The sequence below is a fragment of the Chelonia mydas genome, chromosome 13 (genome assembly GCF_015237465.2).
Source record: "Chelonia mydas isolate rCheMyd1 chromosome 13, rCheMyd1.pri.v2, whole genome shotgun sequence".
In the NCBI taxonomy this organism is placed as follows: Eukaryota; Metazoa; Chordata; order Testudines; family Cheloniidae; genus Chelonia; species Chelonia mydas.
Genome location: NC_051253.2, coordinates 8,639,878 through 8,660,043, shown reverse-complemented (window position 1 = coordinate 8,660,043; position 20,166 = coordinate 8,639,878). Strand labels below are relative to the sequence as shown.

Here is a 20,166-nt window from a genome sequence, read left to right as displayed (position 1 = left end):
GGACCAAGTTAAGATTCCATTGGTTTGTTTTCTTAGTCATCTGATGAGTATTGAAAGGAGCAATGCCTGGTTACTTCTGTAAAGAATTCATGAAATACAAGGATAAACAGCAAAGATGTCACTTAATTTGATGCATCCAAGACTGTGCACAGGAACTTGAAAACAGCTGAGACAACTGTTTTCTAAACATGAAAAGAGCATGTTCTATATTTGACATGGAGGTCTACAAAATAATTTGTTCGTCCCTACTGCACCACCACCACACAGAAAAATTACTCTGGTACTACTATTTCTGAAATCCAGGAAGGATAAAAGTCAGTTGGCTCTCATGAGTAACCATGCTCTTGGAGCCTTTGCCTCAAGTTCTAGGCCAACAAGTTGAGCTTCTGGAGGCATGGAACAAGTGAGCTTTTCCTTCAGCAGATCCTTATAAGCAGCAAGTGGCCATGGGCCATAGATTGACACAATCAGCAAATGAGGGAACTGGGGACTATGGTCTTGTCTTCCTTGATTTTCCAAGCTACTCTTGCTGGAAGACAAAGTCCATAGACTTTTTTTTTTTTTTTTTTTTTTTTGGGGCGGGGGGGGGCATGGGAGGGAGAGACCACAAGATACAATATTTGTTCTCCACATTTGGCTCTACAATAGCCTCAGGCCAAGTGACCCTGGGAAGCATTGTGGAAGGAACCATACATCTTTGATACATGAATGAACATTTTCTGGTCAAGTTCCCAATCTCCAGTTGAACGTGTCTTTTGCTCTGTGATTGAACTTCCTCTTGAATTGCTTGGATAAATAAGGTCTTGCTCTTTAAGAATGAATTTTCTAACTTAGCAGATCAATGAGAGGCTTTCAAGGACCCTTCAGGACCTAGTTTGCCATCACATTGGCATAAAATGGCAACTGAACTACAGTGGGCATGTTGAAGTAGCTTGGGAAGAACTTGAAAACGCTTCATAGGTTGAGGCACTCCATGTATGGCACAATGGACCAAATTTTTCAACAACCCCTAAATTATGCTGCAGTATTAATCTATCGTACTGCTCAAAATACCCCCAACCCATGCAAACATACACAACTGTGGCTCATAATTGAAAAAATATTCATTGTTATAAAAAAAATTTTCAACAGTGATTTCTGAGGATATGTTTTTCCATTATGCTCTCCAAACAGCCTGGCTTCTCTCCCTATCCCCCAGGGAATGAGGAAACTCATAGCTGACTTCTGCAGCTTATCTCCCCAGTCCCTAAGCCTTGACTATTCAGCTATTTTCCAGGCAGCCCAGCTCCCCTTAACCTCTTTCTGCCTGGTTACATAAAACAGTGCAGTGAGCATGTACTAGAATCTAACTCCCTCTCGTGGGGAAACCTGGAAAGCAAAAGGAAGCTGCAAGCTGGTCCCAGAAAGATAGTGACACCGAAAAATATATATAAAAACAGGATACCAGGTGTCCGGCTACAGCAAAATGGAAAAAATCTATGGCAAACTAGAGACTGACTGACAAATGAATGGGGCCGTTCACACCCCTACGAACTACTGTTTCAGGTGCTATGCAAACCCAGGAAGATACAACCACATCAGTTTACACTCAGTTTAGATTTCACAACTGTGAAGGTTAGAAACACTGCTCTTTAAAAATGAAAGCTGGGATTCTGGTGCACAATTCTGTGGCATTAGAATGACTTCTGTGGCAAGTTCTATGGCCACAGAATGAGAGATTACATAGGGCCCCAACTATAGTTCACTCATGGTCTAATTTTTGTAAATTAAATACAGACAAGTTTGGATAATGCAAAAGTAATTTTCATAAGTGTATTTTTCCTAATTGCTCAATATACAAAGGTAAGACTAATTTCATACCAAAGGCTTTTTCTCACTAACCCTACACAAGAACTTTATTGCAGCCATACAGCTTAAATTACTATATTGCTTACCAACTCAACAGGTGAAGCAAGTATGAACTGCTAATGAAAATATTTTAAGAATTAACAGTTAAAGCAAATGTCAATGCCAAAGTGCCAAAAAATGACCACACTGGATGGTGGACTCATTTGAAAAAAGTCTTTTAAGATGTGGGAGCAGTGTTGGTAGCCATTGCAAATTAAATAATAAAGTAACAAATGCCCCAACTGCAGTCAGCTAGAAAGTCTAGCTCTCTAGAAAGCTATGTTACCTGCAAAGGTGTAAACACGCTTTCAAGTCTGTGTGTGAAGAGCCAAAACACCAAACACCTTTCTGTTAAGCTATAAACAAACTGATGCAGGTTTGGTTTTAGTCTGAAATTCACAGAGCAGGTTTTTCATGCTTAACGTGGCCTAGTTGTACATTATTAGCAAAGTCCAAGAAGGCAAGAACTTAGAAGGCAAACCAATATTAAGAAGTAAACCAAATTTTTCTTCAATAATTTTGATCTCAATAAACAAAGTGGATTAAATTTATCCCTGGTGTAATGCCACTAACTTCAAAAGAGTTACATGAGGGAATATGGCCCAGTGGTATATGAATCTAATTTTTTTTCAGGAAGGAAGAATTAAATTCACAAGTGGGTCACCAATTTTTTAATATGTTAAATTGCACTTGTGGTTTTGCAAACCAGCTAGTTTTCATTCCATGCTAAAGTCTTGTCTACATTAGAGAGTCTTCGGAAAAATTTCCACTAGTGCTACTTGTTCTGTTGCAGTGGCAGGAGCCATGATGCAGAAAGATTCCTCTGACTTGTGGCACTTTTACCACCGTGCCAATTAAATATATAGCTGAACCAGTGGTGGCATCACTGCGGTTTTTTTCCCACCTCGAGTTCCCTAGGTAGGCACAGAATTTCCTATTTTAGAGATTTACAGCACTATACTGCTCCTGGAAGTTCAGACACAAGAGAAACCGAAAGGCCCTCTGCAATTAGAAGTAAAATTAAACTAGCACATGGACATGATACAAACATGTCTTTTTCATTAACAGCAACATTATTCAGTACCATCTCTTTTTCAAACAGCACTAATTTTAATAAAGGAAAAAAAACCCTCACCAAAAACGTAAAATCTTCTCTCCACTTCTGTAAATATGTTTCTCATTCTAACAACTCATCAGTTAAGAAACCTTAAAAGGTTTTTTTTAAACCTAGATTTAACAAGGGAACAATGTGGGATAACAAGTAACAAGACTTAGTTTTTTCTCTTTTTTAGAAGGGACCGTGGAAAAAGAGAAGTAGCTGGCGTACTAGAAAGAGAGGAACAAGACAAAATACTTGAGAATGACACATATTGCATGGATAGGATCCCTTTTTGGTTCCCTGTGCTAGGACCTGCGTGTGTGTCAGTGTATATCTTTATTAGAAAGTATCCACCACTGCACCAAATTTGAGCTCCTAGTACTTCTACAATGTGCTGCGCAACTTCTCCTTCCTCTGGGGTTTTATTTCTATCACTTCATCCTTTTTTCTAAAACACTCTACTAATCACCCTCTTTAGATTTTCCTCTCCCCGTCACTGCGATTTGTTCCATGCTGCTCCTTATGACTGGAACCCCCTCCCTGACCACGTCCACCATGACCCACCCTCATTTCTTTCAAGTCCTCCCTGAAAATATATTTCCTCTAAGAGGTTTACCGGTCCTAGCTTTTCTTCATGGAAATACATACACTGGATTATTAATAGTTACTTTTCAAATGTTAAATGTTGTTGTTCAGTCATCTGCTTTTTGTTGTGACACCTTAGAGACTAACATGGCTGCTACTCTGAAACCTGCTTTTTGTTTGTGTCCCATCACCTAGCCTTTCTTTCTACACTGATATTTAGAGGGTATGCCCTATGGCTGTGATTCCCAAACATTTTACTAAGGTGACCCACCAACTGCATTCTCTCTTTTTGCAACCCACCATTACATATGTGCACCTTTCACCCCAGAACCAAAACCCTAATCCCAGCCCAGTGTAAAGGAAAGGCCCCCAGGGCAGGGTGGGGGCAAAGAGGGAGCCCACCCTGCACTCAACCTGCAGCGATGGCTCCCGTTCCATGAGGCTGGCTGCCTATTCCTGGGCATATGAGGTCATCTCTGTGTGATAGAGGGACAGCCAGGACAAACCTGACTGGTTATGCAACTCTGTACCACAGATCTCAACGTCCAGAGTGCCCAATGGCACTGAAGCTGCTGCTGTGGGGTAAGCTTGCTCTCCAACCACTCCACCCCAATCCCCAATCACCTTTCCAGGCCTCATCTCTGCACTGAGTCAAGAGAAGTGGATGTTTGCCTAGGGCCTAGTGATAGGTTAATCCAGCCCTGCACATGGCAACCCACCTAGAACCTTCCTACGACCCACTGGTAGGTCAGGTCCCACCATTTAGGAAACATTGCACTATGGGACAAGGATAATATTATTTTAGCTGTCTGTACAGTACCTAGCATACTTTTAATTCTATATAATAAACTGATGCTATGTGTTTCATAATTCAGCCACTCACAAGGGCGTATATTAGGACAGTAATGTTTAAAAGTTATATAGACTGCTCTTACTAGAAGAATAAACTACACATCTACCCCGATATAACATGACCCAATATAACAAGAATTTGGATATAATGTGGTAAAGCAGCGCTCTGGGGGGCAGAGCTGCGCACTTCGGCAGATCAGCATGTCAGGCTCCGAGACGCTGCTCTAAGCTGCATGTTAAGGGTGCCGGGCCGTGGCTGAGGGGTTGGATAAGGGGCAGAGGGTCTCGGGGGGTGGTCAGGGGACAGGGACATTGTATAGGGCGTGGGAGTCCCAGGGGGCCTGTCAGGGGGCGGGGGTGTAGATAGGGGTCGGGGCAGTCAGGGGACAGGGAGCGGCGGGGGGGGGGGGGGGGGGTTGGATGGGTCAGGGGTTCTGAGGGGTCAGTCAGGGAGCGGGAAGTGACTATTAACGGAAATGCTCGAGGCCAAAGCACGTTCGATATAACGCGGTTTCACCTATAAACGCGGTAAGATTTTTTCGCTCCCGAGGACAGCGTTATATCTATGAATCCATATGAACTCTTCCATACAAAGCATGACAGTGTTTTAAAATGATACAAACTTCTTACATAATACAAATTCAAGAGAGAGCTTGTTTTGTTCGGTACAATGTAACACTGAAAATGTTTCTCAGCAACACTTTGTCAAGAACCAATGCTGTAGAGTTAAAAGGGAGATTGCCAGGTAGATGAGGTTCAAAATATACATTTTTGGTTCTTTATTTGAAAAAATTACCCAGTGTCACTGATATAATTTTCTACCTTTGGTTATTTGCTTGGATTTACTTGTGGTTCAGAACTACATAAAGACCCAAATCAGGATCCCAGCCTCATTGTGCTAGATACTGCACAAAGAGTAAATACCGTCTCTGCCCAGAAGAACTTTATTTGAACACCTCCCTACAGCGTTAACCTATTGCAGAGCTATGCTAATGCCAGCTTACCAGAAAGTGAAAGAACAGAAACAAAAAGTGACACTGACTTGTTTGCCCAAGATGATCAAAATCCAATAAATTAATAATAAAAAAGGAAAGTCACCCTTTACATTCAAATGTAAATAATCTACTAGTCATCTGTAATACAGATAAGGAGGCTGATCTTTTAAAATTATGATTTTAACCTGACAGCATTACATAGGCAGGAACAGTCTTTTACTCTATATTTGTACACTGCCTTCAGAGGGGCTGTGGGAGAGTACAGGGAGCATTCTGTGCAAATCTCTTTGCAGGATTGGGACCTATATGTTTCAATCCCATCTGAGTTCAAATCAATTAGTATTTTCCAGTAAAAAAATATTTAGCATATAGAGCTAGTCAAAGAAAGAGTTTGTATACACATGAGAAAGTTTTACCAGTTTAGCTAAGTGTGTCATTTTAAACATATTTAGTTAAACCAGTGTGAAAGGCTGTGTGAACAGTTATTTCAATTTATTCCAGTGTAGGTTAAGTCTTAACCAAAATAAATATGTCCACACAGCATCTTGCACTGATTTTGCTAAAGCCTGGTTTGCAGAGTTTTCATACTGGTATAATCAAACTATTTAAGTGTGTGATTTAAAAAATAAATAAATAAAAACAAGAATAGTTATACTGGTACAATCCCTACTGTGGATATAGTTATACCATAAAATGTATCTTACCAATAGTATAGATAATAGGTCCCGTCACGTTCCCTTACGGGAATTAGGTTTACAGTGCCCCTCATTAGGGAGGCTGTACTACTTTACTGTACTGGTATAAAGTACAACTTTTGATATTTAGACAAGATCTAAATCAGTTTAAAAAAAATTTAATTAAACCCATGTACATATCATGTAGAGCATTAGCACTCTAAAGGTTCAGTAACAGGGGTCAGATACAGTATTCCCTCTAATTTTACACACCCATGTGCAGAATGAATTTTGTTATGTGACACATCACCCTCATATTGGTGCACATAACAAAATTCATGTGGTGAGGGTGGGGCTGAGGCGTTCGGAGTGTGGGAGGGGGCTCAAGGCTGGGGCAGAGGGTTGGGGTATGGGAGGTGCAGACTCTGGAGTGGGACCGGGGATGAGGGGTTTGGGGTGCAGGCTGCTCCGGTGGGAAGAGATGACTCTCCCCAGCCCTCTCGCGCTGCAGTAGCTTGGGACTGGGGGAGAGGCACCTCTTCCCCGCTGCGAAAGCTCCAGCAGAGCTGGGCTGGGCCAAGGGAGCTGGGCTCCTCTCCCTCAGCCACACCAAGTCCGGGGCTAGTCCATGCAGGCACCTCTCCCCACCGCGGCAGGTCTGTGCTGGGGGAGAGGCATCTCTCCCCACTACAGCCTTGAGCGGGGCCTAATAGGCAGCTGTGCAGCCACACAGCTTAGAGGGAAGTTAGGTCAGATATTAGAATGGATTCCTAGTTTTGATTTAAGACATGCATCAGGGAAGGAAATCATTCAGAAGAAGGGAGGCTATTTCAACTGCATCCTCATTTCACCAGTGTTCACTGAGGTCCTCATTGCACAAGTGACTTGGCACAAGGGTACACATGTGGCCACAGGTAAACACTATTGACACCGCAGAGGTTCCATCAGGAGCAGGGGTACACCTGACCATACAGTTGATAATATCAGGTGTTTTAGCTCACTTAAAGACTGTCAAAAGATATTTTCTCCACTACTAAGGTCAGTAGTAAAAAAATGTTTTCCTATATTTATTTTCAAGTGACCAACTGTTTCCAGAATGTTATATCTTCAGTTAGTTTACATTTTGTTCTTGAAAAAATAATTAGCATGACTGACAAATAATTTTGTAACTGAGTGTCTCAATATCAAACAATATTGATCAAATTCAGACATGGGCAAATAGAGATATGCCCACCCAGCCAAGGCTGAGTTTGACCCCCGGTGACTAACACTGCCAAGAGTATTTTAAACTAACCTCTTTTCACATTAAAATATTTTTAATAAAAACTTCAAGTAGTGTAAAGAGGCATTCTGGGTCTTTATTTGAAATGAATTCTATATATAGCCCATGCAACCAAAAAAAACCTCCTTTAAAATTTTATTTACAAGCATCGAAAGCAGCACTTTTCGGTAATTAGAACTGAAGGTGATCAAAATACTCAAAAAATCAAAGCAATCTCAAGGGTATTTTGTAATAACTGACTTGTCTTATCACCATGTTGGTTGACCAATGCACATTTTTTCTGATTAATATGAAGTGCTGACATTTACATTTTCCATTGCCAGCTTAGCTAAAATAGAGTACTGCAGCTAAGTTGTGAACTTAAGTTGAGAGAAGCATCCAAAATTTTGGTCCCCAGGCCAAAATAATTTCAGTGCCTTTCAGAAGTGGCCCACTTAGATTCATGGAAATAGAAAATTATGGTGACTCATTGAGTAAACACACTGTGTTGGACAGTTCCTGTACTAGCAGTGGTGTGCAGAATACCTCAGAAGCAGCAACTAACCCATATCCACAGCTCTTGGGCCACTGCCTTGATCATAGGCATCTGCATGGCCCTTAAACTGAAGGGGTAAGTAATCCCCAAAACACCAAACCTCAACCAAAATTAAGCATGTTTAAAAAAAAAAAAAGAATCTGAATTTGTTATGAAGACTGGCATGAATACAAATTTTTGCATAACTACTCTAACCCTAAAATGGAACTGTATACAGCTCAAGATAACAAAATGCTTTCAACAAGTGAGTTTTGAAGAATCATAATTATACTCCCTATAAAGCCTGGTCACTGAAAGCGTCAATTTGTATTTTACTGGCCATGTAAAACAATTTATTGCTCTGCCTCATCATATGCTGTTTTAAAATAAATAATAAATAAATAATCACCCTGTCAACCTTAAGTTCTTATTGGGCAAAACTTAAGGTTATCATAATTTTATTATGTTTTATCATATTTTAACAAGTCTATAAAATTTTTCAAATTTTAACTAGTCTATAAAATTTTTCAAATTTTAACTAGTCTATAAATTTTTTCCCCCCCTTAGTCTTGAAATATATGGTAAACCTGATGGATCTACATATAAAAAGGCATTTCAAATCAAGCAGAATGTTCCTTTTGCTGAGAAAATAATTTGAGCAGTTTTCCCCCAACCCTTTTAAATGTAGAACAGAGGAAATCCAAAATTTTCTCTTTTGGAAACAGATATCATCCAGTGATCTGAGCACAGAACTTCCAAGTTTTAATTTTGGCTTTGACATTGACATCGCCGGCCCCCGCTCCCACCCCCAGCCATGGGAAAGTCACAACTTTCCTCCCTCAGTTTCCCCAGCTTTCAAGTTGAGGTAATACACTTACTTTCCAACCACACAGGGGTTGTGAAAGGATTAACATTTGTAATATGCTTTGAAAGTGAAAAGTACTACAGTAAGCTGCTATTATCCTTACTTGTTAGACACCTTTTTTAAAAAAAAAAAAAACCCACACACACACACAAAATTTGGCCATGCTAACAGTTAGCAGGCATAACACTGGTAGGCTGTAGTGTAGTAGACAAAAGCTGCAAGCAGGTGGAAACATTTGGACTTGCTCACAAGTTGGTGGGAATTAGAACTGGAGATACATTTCAATATTTAGCATTCTTCCCTCAGATACTTTGCATGTATCTTTCCACCTGAAAGTCATTAAGTTTTCACATGTGTATTCACATTCACAGAAACTTAAATATACAATTAAGCATTTCAGAGATGCCTACTTGAAAAAAAGAATGGACCCAAAAAGCAATGTGCTCAGCTATAACAAATATCAGAGTTTTACAATGGAAAAAACTGTTTAGACCGTTTTATTCAAAATCTGTTAGCTTTCCCTTTTTTCTTTCCACCCTCTTATGCTTACTAATCTAGGATGCCAATCCTGGAAAAGCATTAATAGATACATCTCTTTACTGAAGTCAGTGGGACCATTCATCTGAGTACGATTACATGTACATAAACTGTTTGCAGGATTGGGACCAAAGTCTATCTCTGTGCCTTCATGCCAATTTTATGACTTAATTATTGTGGCGTGCCCAGCTGATTTTTGGTGACCACCGTTTGGATTTTTAAATATACAGAAGACTGTTTGCCAAAAAAAAAAAAAAAAAAAAATACACACTACAGGTGTGCAAACTGTTTTTAATGGCTCCAATTCAGGAAAGCATCACCATTCAAGTCAATGAGACTTGAGTATATGCTTAAGGTGAGGCATAAAGTACTTTTCTAAATGGGACCACAATAAGCAGAGTTTGGAAAAAACAACGAAACAAAAAACAAGAAGAGTAAGAATCCTCCTCCAGCAAGTGACAGAGCCAAAACCCATACATTTCTATAGAATTTAAACCTCCATTTAAAACAAATTAAGTATCCAGCCTCTATGGTTGTGAAGAAAACCGTCCAAATGTGAGACAAATATAAATGGATAATGTTGTCCTCTTCAGTATACAGATTACATAGGTGCCAGTGGAAGCACTGGAGCTATAGTTCTACCAAGCAGCAGCAGCATGAAATTAACATTGGTCATTTTTATTATTGCTGCTCAGAACCCCACAACAATGAAACTCTTCAAATCACGTCAGTTTCATGCTGCTATTGCTTGGGAAAGCTATGAGTGGTGGCAGCCACTGGAGTTATTCATAGCGTATGAGGACCCCAAAAAACCCAGAAGCTAGGTGCTAGAATACAATACACTTGTGTCCCCGTTTCCCACACCCGACTACTAGCAGATGCTAGGAAATACTGGGGAGGAGTAAAGCAGTAGAGACCCTCTACCATTACCATCTGATGGTTGTTCTATGACCCATATAAAAATCAATTTGTGGCATCAGTTCAGTGACTAGTGGACAACTGTGATATCCTTGTTGGCAGTCTCAGCCAGAAGTACAGAGGATTAAACAGGCAGAGAATGATCTACCCCTCCTCCATCACCTAGAGGCGATCCCTCCAGATTCGTGTGTAGGGAAGCTTTAACGGTCACTACATTTTGCTGTACTATTCTGTGGACAAGGAGGAAAGTCCTCAGCAATTGTCATAAGTACTAAAACTTACTCAAAAGAAAAAAAAAGGGAGGGGGTTCTATATTTCACTTTTGCCTAGGCTGGGGGGGAGACAGGGGGAAAACTCCCCGGATCTACCAGCTCTGTACTGTTTAATTCAATATATGCATATAGAACTTTCCCCCTCCACTATGCTGCATGCCTTTTAGCAGGCTTCTTAGGCTCGGTCTACACTACAAGCTAGGGTGTGATTCCCAGCTCATCTAGACATACTCATGCTAGCTCAATGAGAGCTAGCTCAAATATAAATAGTAGCGTAGCCATGGTAGAATGGGCAGCAGGAGCATGGCTTAGCTGTGCTGTGTACAAACCTGTCTGAACCCTATGAATACATACTCAGCATGGCTAAGCTGTGCCATCGCTGCTACTGCCCATGCTACCACAGCTACACTTCCATTTATTACACCAGTGCTAGCTGTCACTGAGCTACTGCGCGTATGTATGTGAGAGCTGGGAACCACACCCCCTAGCTCATAGTGTAGACGTAGCCTAAGACAATTCATTAGAATGCCTTTTCATGAGAAAATAGCAAAACAGAGTAACAGTATAATATACCTGTGATCAGAGAAACCTGTTTTGTTTTTTGTTATATTCTCGAGGCTGACAATACAGTTATGGTAAGTAGATTGCAGATTTCAGTTGTGGCTAGTTTTGAGAACCTGTTATATATCACTGCAATTGAAAATACTGCTTTGCTAATCCAAAAACTAACTTTTTCGGGGGGAAAAATCAAATGTACAGAAGTGTGAAAATCATTAAAAAAACATTCAGATGCCAATTATGACTTCTGGTCACTTTTTACTATCTCATGTATGCTGCATAGTTCTCTTCTACTTGCAAACTTCTGTTCCATCTATGAGCAACCAAGATACTTTTCTGTGCATCTGAAACAACTGCCAAATGTCATGATATTTTAATATCAATTGTCCCAGCTATTACCAGATGAGTGCATAAAAGATCTCCTCACACTATTTACTTCAGAACAATGCAAGTAGTTAAAAACCTAACATAACTTCATAAAATGCACTATAAATCAAAATAAGTCATCTTTAAATAAACTCCTTGCATATTTGACAGAATCATCCTTGCTGAAGTCAATTCAAGAGTATTTCCAGCATCTCTGCTAAAGCCAAAAAGATGGTCTTTTATGCAATTTTTGGAATTTTATAGCACTGCTCCAAATGTTCAGGCGACAAGTTCCAAATCTGGGCTGCTGGATAAAAGACAAAGTGCAGATACACACACACTTCTCCCACCCTCCTAAGATTTTGGTAAAACAGAAGTGAAGCCATTATTAACCAAAACAAATGTTGATAACCTTTTTTCTTTGGGGAGGAGGAAAACAATTAAGAATGTGGCAGAACCCAATAGCACCACAACAATTAATCTCCCAGCTTTCACACATTTCTAATTTGGCCATTTAAATTCTAGCTAGCTAAAAATTGATGCAGCATACACCATTAAGGTGACACTCTAAAAGCAATATATTTTAAGTGGAAATCAACTAAACTGTTTTAAAAGGTAAAGGTAGACTACCTCAAAAACACTTTGTGTTTTTTTTTTTTTTAAAAAAAAGACAATCTTTGTGAAAACCCAGGTTAATAAAAACAACAAGGAGTCTGGTGGCACCTTAAAGTCTTTAAGGTGCCATCGGACTCCTTGTTGTTTTTGTGGATACAGACTAACAGGGCTACCTCCTGATACTTGACAGCAGGTTAATAAAAATATTGACATTTTTATATTCAGTGTCATTTATGTGGAATAGTAATTGGACATGTGGGGGTGGAGCCTGGAAATTAAACAACTAGTTTATTTTTGTTTGGAAAATAAATACGGAACATATGCTATACCAGTGGTTCTCAGCCAGGGGTATGTGTGCCCCGGGGGTACGTAGAGGTCTTCCAGGGGGTACATCAACTCATCTACATATTTGCCTAGTTTTACAAAAGCCTACGTAAAAAGCACTAGTGAAGTGAGTAAAAACTAAAATTTCATACAATGACTTGTTTATATTGCTGTATATAGTATACACTGAAATGCAAGTACAATATTTATATTCCAATTGATTTTATAATTATATAGTAAAAAGAAGAAAAGAAGCAATTTTTCAGTCATAGTGTGCTGTGACATGTTAGTATTTTTGTATCTGATTTTGTAAGCAAATAGTTTAAGTGAGTTGAAACTAGGGGGTACGCAAAACAAATAAGACTCCTGAAAGGGGTATAGTAGTCTGGAAAGGTTGAGAGCCACTGTGCTACACAATAGGCAATTCTTTCAAAAGTGGATGCTAAATTGTTGTTACTCTGTGCACACAGTTTGCACGTGCAGTTTTTGTTCTCTAGTTATATCATGCATAAATTCCTCAGATTTGCATGAGCAAACTGTATTAGCATACAGCTCTCCAATTTTTACATGCAAATATTGCTTGCAGAGACTTATGTGAGGTTTTGTACATGCAAAAACTTGGATGTACAAACTTTGCTGGTGCAACTTTAGAGATGGGGAAAACTTCCTTTGAAAATTTGATCACTGTGTTGTACTTTGAAATTCAATTAATTCATTATGTTTTTGTATAGTAGCCTAGTCTCCCCTCATACATGAATGTAAACCGCATTAAAGTTAATGGCACTTATAAGTATAAATGGAGGAAGAGATGGAGAAGCCTAAACATCTAGGGCTAGATTTTCTGAAGTACTCAGCATCCATAACAGCAACCAGATTTTCAGCATCCATAACAGCATCCAGCAGCAGCATCTAGCAGCTCCCACTGTGCTCTATAGAAGCTGCTGAGCACTGAGCTCTTGTGAAAATGTGGCCATTTCATTTAAGTGCTTAAGTGGGAGCTGAGTTCTGTTGAAACTTTATACCTAAAAATATAATTGCCTCACCTCTCAATAGTCTCTAATATCACAACCATTTAAAAAAAATTAAAAAAAAAAAAAAAAAAATCAAATCAGGGCCAGTTTCCAAGTGCAAATGTATATTTTTCTGTTTTAAAAAGGCATGCTATGTGGAGTCACAGACCAAAAATATAGTTCTTTTGAAATTTTAGATCTTTTTTAAATTTAAAGGACTTAGTCCTAAAAATGAAAGGTTAGATCCTGCAAAGCCCTACTTTGATTTCACTGGGACCATGCATAGGAGTAAATTATGCATGCTCAAGCCCTAATGATTGGGGCCCTTGTTGGTAAACGGGGCACATTTTAGTAAGTTAATAAAGCGTTTTTAAACCACTAATATTTTTATTAGAAACTGGCTGATCATGTCCAGTCAATATCTTCCATAATTAGTTATACTATGTAGTATTGCCATATTGCCACTATGGAGCGATATACCTAAATTTTACTAACATCAACTGCAAACCATAAGGGCAATTTGATTAATATTGGAGCAAGAGAACATCTTAAAATCCTGGAAAGTATGACATTTTTAGTTTAGTGTTTTTTTGTTTTTTAAACAGGCTCCAACTTAAAAACAGGGATTTCAAGATTAAAATTTTGATAAATTTAAAAACAGTTTTGAAACTTCAGCATATGCATTATTCTTGCCAGGCAATATCTTTCTATGCAAGAAAAAAAAGTAGATTTTTAATATCCCAATTGTGATTTAAATATACAGAATGTTTGACAGACTTCACAGAACCATGCAGTGTCACATATTGTAAATGGAGTATTATACATAAATATAGTGTACAGTAAGATATGGTTGCTGGTATCTTATGGGATAATGCATCAGTCTAAGGTTGGGTAGTAGTTTCAACAGATAACATTTTTACTACTCTAAGACCTATTGAAATGAATTGCATATGCACACGATTGATTTCATTAGGTAGTAATAATAAAATTTAATTGGCTGTTCTTTGTATAGTAAGATCACCTACCAAAATGACAAAAAAAAAATAATAATCAAGAATATTTGACAGAGCATAGACCAGTTCTCATAACAGAAGGCTTTTTTTATTCTGCCTTTAACTCACTCCCTACTGGTCTAGGGCTTGGTTCCCTGACTAAGCTGTGATGTTAGTTACTACAGGAGCTGCAACCCTACACACAACAGGGTAAGGTAAGGACAGAGTACGATTGCCTTTGTACTGTAGTCCAGTGATAAAAGATCATCATGAGCTTCAAATTTGAAAGCATAACTCAGATTTCTAATATTATTTTAATGTATTTATGGTAAAAGAAGGCAGCTTCTCTCCTTATGCTGTACCTGCTGCTGCACTACCAAGCAATGATCCTTGTATGGTACAGGGGGGCATGCAGGGACAGGGAAACGAGCAGCATGCTAGATTATATGAATTACTGACAAAACTGCTTTAAAGTCAAAATGCATCATGTGAAAATGAAACTGCACAGTGCATTACAATAGCATTTGTGTTGGTTTGCACCTTTGTTCACACCTGCACTTTAGTAAAAAGGAAAATCTAAACAATAGTAAGATCTCTAAAATAATTCTGTCAACATGCCTTTGTCACCTGAAACAGGATAAAAATCATGAAAAATCCTATGCCACTGTCCAAAAAACAAGTGATATCTGGAATAAGAGCTTCCCCATGATTTACAACTAAATCTAGATATATTAGTCATTCATCTTCCTCTCAACAACATATACAGCCACAAATTAAAAATCTCTAGTCTTTACTTACCTGGTGGTAACTGAAAGTTCTGAATATTAGTTGGATTCTGAGGTGCCTGAGGCAGACGAGGTGCTAAAACTGTAGGAGTCAAAGTTGCTCTGATACCACTTGTAGTTGCTGTTGGAGTCCTTGGCAGACTTTGTGCCACTGTACTGGCAGTGCCCTTAGCCATTCCTGTAGGGGTACCAGGAGCTGCAGGAGGTATCCCACCGGGATTGGGGGCCACATTGGAGAGCCCAGCTTGCATAGTTTGCCCAATTATCATGTTACCCCCTGTAGTACTGGGCTGGCCACTAGCAACTAGTGTCTGCTGCTGGGATACTGCATGCCCTATAGTTTTAGGAGACTCTGATTTGATAACCTGTGTGGTGGGTGCTGCCGGCACACTGGAACCAGGCTGGCTGTTCACAAGTGATGTTTGGAGGGAAACTCCAGAACCCACAGTGACTGCAGCAACAGCAGGAAAACTCCCCACACCAATGGCTGAATTGATCACAGTATTGCTCCCGTTCTGGGTGGCTGCAGCAGCTGCAGCAACCGTGGGTCCTGCTGTGTGAATTGGTGGCCTCACCAGTGCTACAGTAGGCCCCCCACCTACAATGCTTGGTGGCGGTTGCGAAGAGATTACTGTGGGTGATGGGGATGAGGCAGAGGACACAGCAGTGCTGAGGAAAGAAGTCTGGATGACAGTGTTAGAAGCTGATGGCAAAACAGCATTAACTGTATTTCCTTTCCCCACAGATCCAGGTCCATTGTTAACTAGAGGGGCAACAGCAGGTGCAGCAGCAGGATTAGCAGTTGCAGGAGTCCCAGAGAAAGCAGCACTTCCCGAATGATGAGAGTTCATCACCACGTTACTCCCATTCAAAGTTTGCACCGTTGTGGTCCCAATTTTGCCATTCCTGGTGGATAAGGCAGTTGCCATGGTACTGATAACCACTGATTTGCCCTGACTGAGGGTCCCTGGAGCAGCAGCAGCTTCAGATCCTCCTGCTGCTGCTGTGGTGGTGGTGGTGCTGGTTGTAGTGACTCCATCCAGAGCTGAACTCTGGGACCTGGTGTTATGATTAATAACGCCCCCTTGCACTCCTCCAGCTCCTGAAACAACAACAACAAGGTTCAAAGGAGAGAATGTGCAGGAGGGGAAAACAAATGTAGAGGGAATGTGCTCCTCCGCCCTCCAAATCCTTCTTCACCCCCTCCCCCCCCACATACACACACCCCCTACTGCCTGCAATGAGACAAGAAAAAAGGGGTTGAAAATACAAATCCTCTTCCTCTGTGTAGAGAGATTACCCTGAGGCCCATTTATCCCCCATACTGACACCTGGCAGCAGTGATATTAATTTTAGCACCCCCTTGAACCCACTAAAACAAGAGAAAAAAGGAAGATAGACACACAACAAGATAAGATCTGGACAATAAAGGGGGTTTAAGGTGCTTCTTTTCCCTACACTTCCTTCTCTCCCCCATTCCAGGCCTGACATTATGTTTAACAACAACATCTTTTGCATTCCAGTTCCTGCAACTAGACGGGGGAGGGAAGAAAAAAAAAAGAGTGGGGAAGATATGAATAAAGAGTTCTCCCTGTACCCTCTATACCTTGCACACTCTACCCCCAATCCTTTCATCTCCTATAGTAGAACCTAGTAGTACCATGCAGTTCAACTAGTACAACAACAATGTAAAAAGTAGGGGATGAGAGCTGTCAATCTGACAAAGAAAAAGTTGCCATAAGAGGACTTCGTCCATACCGGGGCCTGCTGTTGTGATTCTGTGCCTCAAGCTCCCACAACCATAAAGAAAAATATGAGAAAACAGACTTGGGCATTGAGGAAGCTACAATGTGGCCTCCTGCCCTGAGACCTCCTCATCCTGCTTTAACGAGGCCTGGTATCATGATTAACACCAGCCTTGGCAGTCCAGGTCCTGAATTAAGGAGAGAGAAATGAGAAGGGAGCTGTCACAGATAACCCTTATAATGTGTGTCTCAGTAGCTAAGAGGACCCTCCTGTAAGATTCTCCTTATAGACCTGCTATTATTAAGGTCAGCATCCTCTTACATTTCAGCAACAAGAAGCAGAGAAAAGTGGGGGGCCGGGGGAGAACAGAGCCACAGATAGATAATGGGCAGATCAGGATATTTGTCCCTTCCCTAAAAACAACCTCCCACCCATTCTCAAAGTGAGATCTAATATTATGATTAACATAATTCCCTTTTAACCCAGCTCCTCCATCAAGAGGGCAAACATTCACAGATCAATATGGAGAAGACCTTCTAAGGAGGATGATAGGGGTTGTGCCCTGAATTCCCTCCCCCCCCTCCCAATACTAGGGCCTTGTATTGCCACAACACCCCCTTGAGGGAGAAAGAGGAATGAAAGGTGTTGAATGCCCCCTCCAAGCTCCTGTTACAAGACGGGCAAGGGGAAATATCCAGACAGATATGGGAGGGAGGCATTTTTAGGGGTTTCTTTCCCATGAAATCCCTCCTCACTTCCTCCTATACAGGAAACGGGTGTCATGATTAATAACACCCCTTTGCACTTGAGCAACAGAGAAGGGGGAGGGGAAGGAGCACTCAGAGACTGGAAGGCATTATTAAGTGGGAATCCCCCCAATAAACCCCACCATCCAATGTACACCAGTAACAGGGAAGGCAGAGGAACATTCAAACAAACTGGGGGAAAGCCATTATCAAAGGGATAGTTACCCCCCACTGGTTTCCCCCCACCCTTATGATTAATAGTACCCCTTTACACTCCAACAACAAGGGAAGAAAAAGAGGGACTGATAACCCATCAGTGTCTGTATAGGGCTCTATCATGGGGGGCAGTACCCCCATATGACAAGAAACACCTCATCTACACCCCAGGAGCAAGGGGAGGGAAGAGGAGCACAGTCAGACATATACTAAAGGGCCTGGTGTGGGGGGGGCTCTCCCCAATATGATTTATATCACCCTTGCACTCCAGTTCTTGCCACAACAACAAGGAGGAGGAGAGAGGGAAAAGGGGGGAAAGCAGTAAGGGAGGGAGGCAATCAGAGCTTGGGAGTGGGGGGAGGGGAGGCCCCTTTCCCAGAGAGCCCCCCACCCCTGTCCAGGTTACCTGCTTTTGTGATCTCTGGGGCACTGAGTCCCATCTTGCTGCTGCTGCTGCTGCTCTCTGTTTGGACATTAGCATTGCCTCCTACTACTACTCCTCCAGGGCTAGGGCTAGGGCTGCTGCTGCTGCTACTGCTGCTCACAACATGGTTCCCCAGCAGCCCCCCAGCGGCCCTGAGGGGCTCCTGCGCCTTGTGGTGCTGGTGGTGATGACCGGAGGCCGCCAGCTGGGACTCCAGGGAGCCCACCAGGTCGCTCACCACCTTCTCATCCACCTCCGTGTTCAGGAAAACCTCATCCAGCAGATCCGAGCCCGCCGCCATCTTTTTTTTGGAGGGTTCCTGTGAGCTGCTCCCTCCTCCCCCTCCTCCCCTTTCACTCCTCCCTCCCGCCCCCCCACACACGCTGCCCTCTCACTGCGCAGGCGCACAGGCCTAGGCTCACATCACCGGCCGGAGAGGGATTCCGCTCGCTGATGATTGGACGCCAGCCGCCTATAAAAGCCTGGGCAAATGGCTGCGGAGTGTTAGTTGGGAGTCGGGCTGCGGCGGCCCGGACGCGACGCTGCAGGAGCAGCGGGGGCAGAAGGTGGGGGGTGGCTGGCCAGGGAGCGTGGCGAGGCTAGTTCGTGCCGCGGGGGGGAGACGGGGGGCGCCCGCGGGGAGGGGACGGGAGGTGGAGAAGGCAGCTCTTTGTCCGCCTGAGCCCAAGATGGCTGCATGTTTCCCTGCTGCTCCCTGCGTCTGGCCCTTGTCGCTGGAGCGAGTCTGAAGGGCGCCCCACACCTGTGCCAGCTGCGTGTAACTGATCCACCGGGAGGGCGGGGGAGGAGACGCGGCCTCAGGCCCCACGCCCAGCCGCGGGAGGGGGCAGCGAGCAGCAGCCGTGGGGGGGCCGGGGGCAAAGAGCCCCCGGAGAGGCAGCGTCGCCCAGGCGGGCGCTGAGGGGGCAGGGCGGGTAGCCGCGACCCTGCGCCCCTCTCCTCTGAGCTGGGGCAGGCGCTTTCCCGCGCCTGTGCCGCCTGCCTCCCCTCGCGGCGGAGCGGCCCTGGGGAGAGGGCGAGCCTGGCTGCAGGCGGGGGGCTCTGCGGCGGCTTCCCCCCTGGGCTCCACAGGAAACCAACCACCCCTTGTCTTTTCCCCTCGCGGATTTCAAACGCCTCCCGGGGCTGCTGGCGAGCGTCGGCTCCCGGCCACAGCTAACTGTCCCGCTGGCTGGGCCGGCTGCGCTCCCGGAGCTGGGAGTGGGACGCAGCGAAGAGGGGCGTCTTAGGAAGGCGAGGGCGCCACAAATCGATGTGCAACGGCAAGGTGCTGTCGCGCTTCCCTGACAGTGAATTTAGGAAACTGACTCAGCAGACTGGGGGCCTCGGGGTGGGCAGTCCCTTCAACCAGACAGGCTAGAATAAATGAGCGCCGCGAATGCGTATATCAGGGGGAAGGGAGTGGGGTGCTTGGATTTAAATCCTGGAAAAAGAAACTGGGAGGTGGCTGTGCTGAAAGCTCGACAGCAAAGTGGGGGGGGGGGGGGGGGCTTAGTCAAATACCTCAGCTGTTAAACATCTTATCCACAACTGCAGCCTTTCAGAGGAAACTCTGAATCCGGAGCAGCTACAGTTTCACAAAGAATGCACTGTTGGGACAATCAAACTTTAAATGCTATTCCAAATTACAGCCAGAGAAATGCATTGAACTTAAGTTCCATTTTGAACTGTACTGCAGAGGATAGTACCCATTTAGTTTATAAACTCTTCCCACAAGTGCTTGAGGGGACAGCAGTCTTTAGCCGTGCTGAATAGTAGTAGATATGCTTCTTAGTGATCACTAATCTTACAGAGATACTAGAAGTTGCATTTGAACATTGTGTATCATCAGAAGCAAGGAGGCTCAGTGAAGGTAAAAATGTAGCCTGTCCTTTAACAGTGAT

At 42.7% G+C, this 20,166-nt stretch overlaps 1 protein-coding gene across 3 annotated transcripts in view; it reads right to left on the bottom strand.

Annotated features, from left to right (window-relative positions):
* TAF4 (TATA-box binding protein associated factor 4) overlaps positions 1–19,588 on the bottom strand; it is a 67,171-nt gene extending 47,583 nt beyond the window's left edge. The window contains exons 1-2 of one of the 3 annotated variants that reach the window (XR_005227851.2): positions 18,245–18,598; positions 15,144–16,232 (exon numbers count right to left, since the gene is read on the bottom strand). Coding sequence is in view for 2 of the 3 variants with exons in the window: in XM_007059792.4 (XP_007059854.1) it covers positions 15,144–16,232; positions 18,245–18,563 (1,408 nt within the window). In the remaining variant the exon portion in view is untranslated. Of the gene's footprint in view, positions 1–15,143; positions 16,233–18,244 lie in introns of all 3 variants that reach the window. The other 2 variants (XM_007059792.4, XM_037915602.2) reach the window with 2 other exon arrangements.
* Positions 19,589–20,166: the final 578 nt, after the last annotated feature.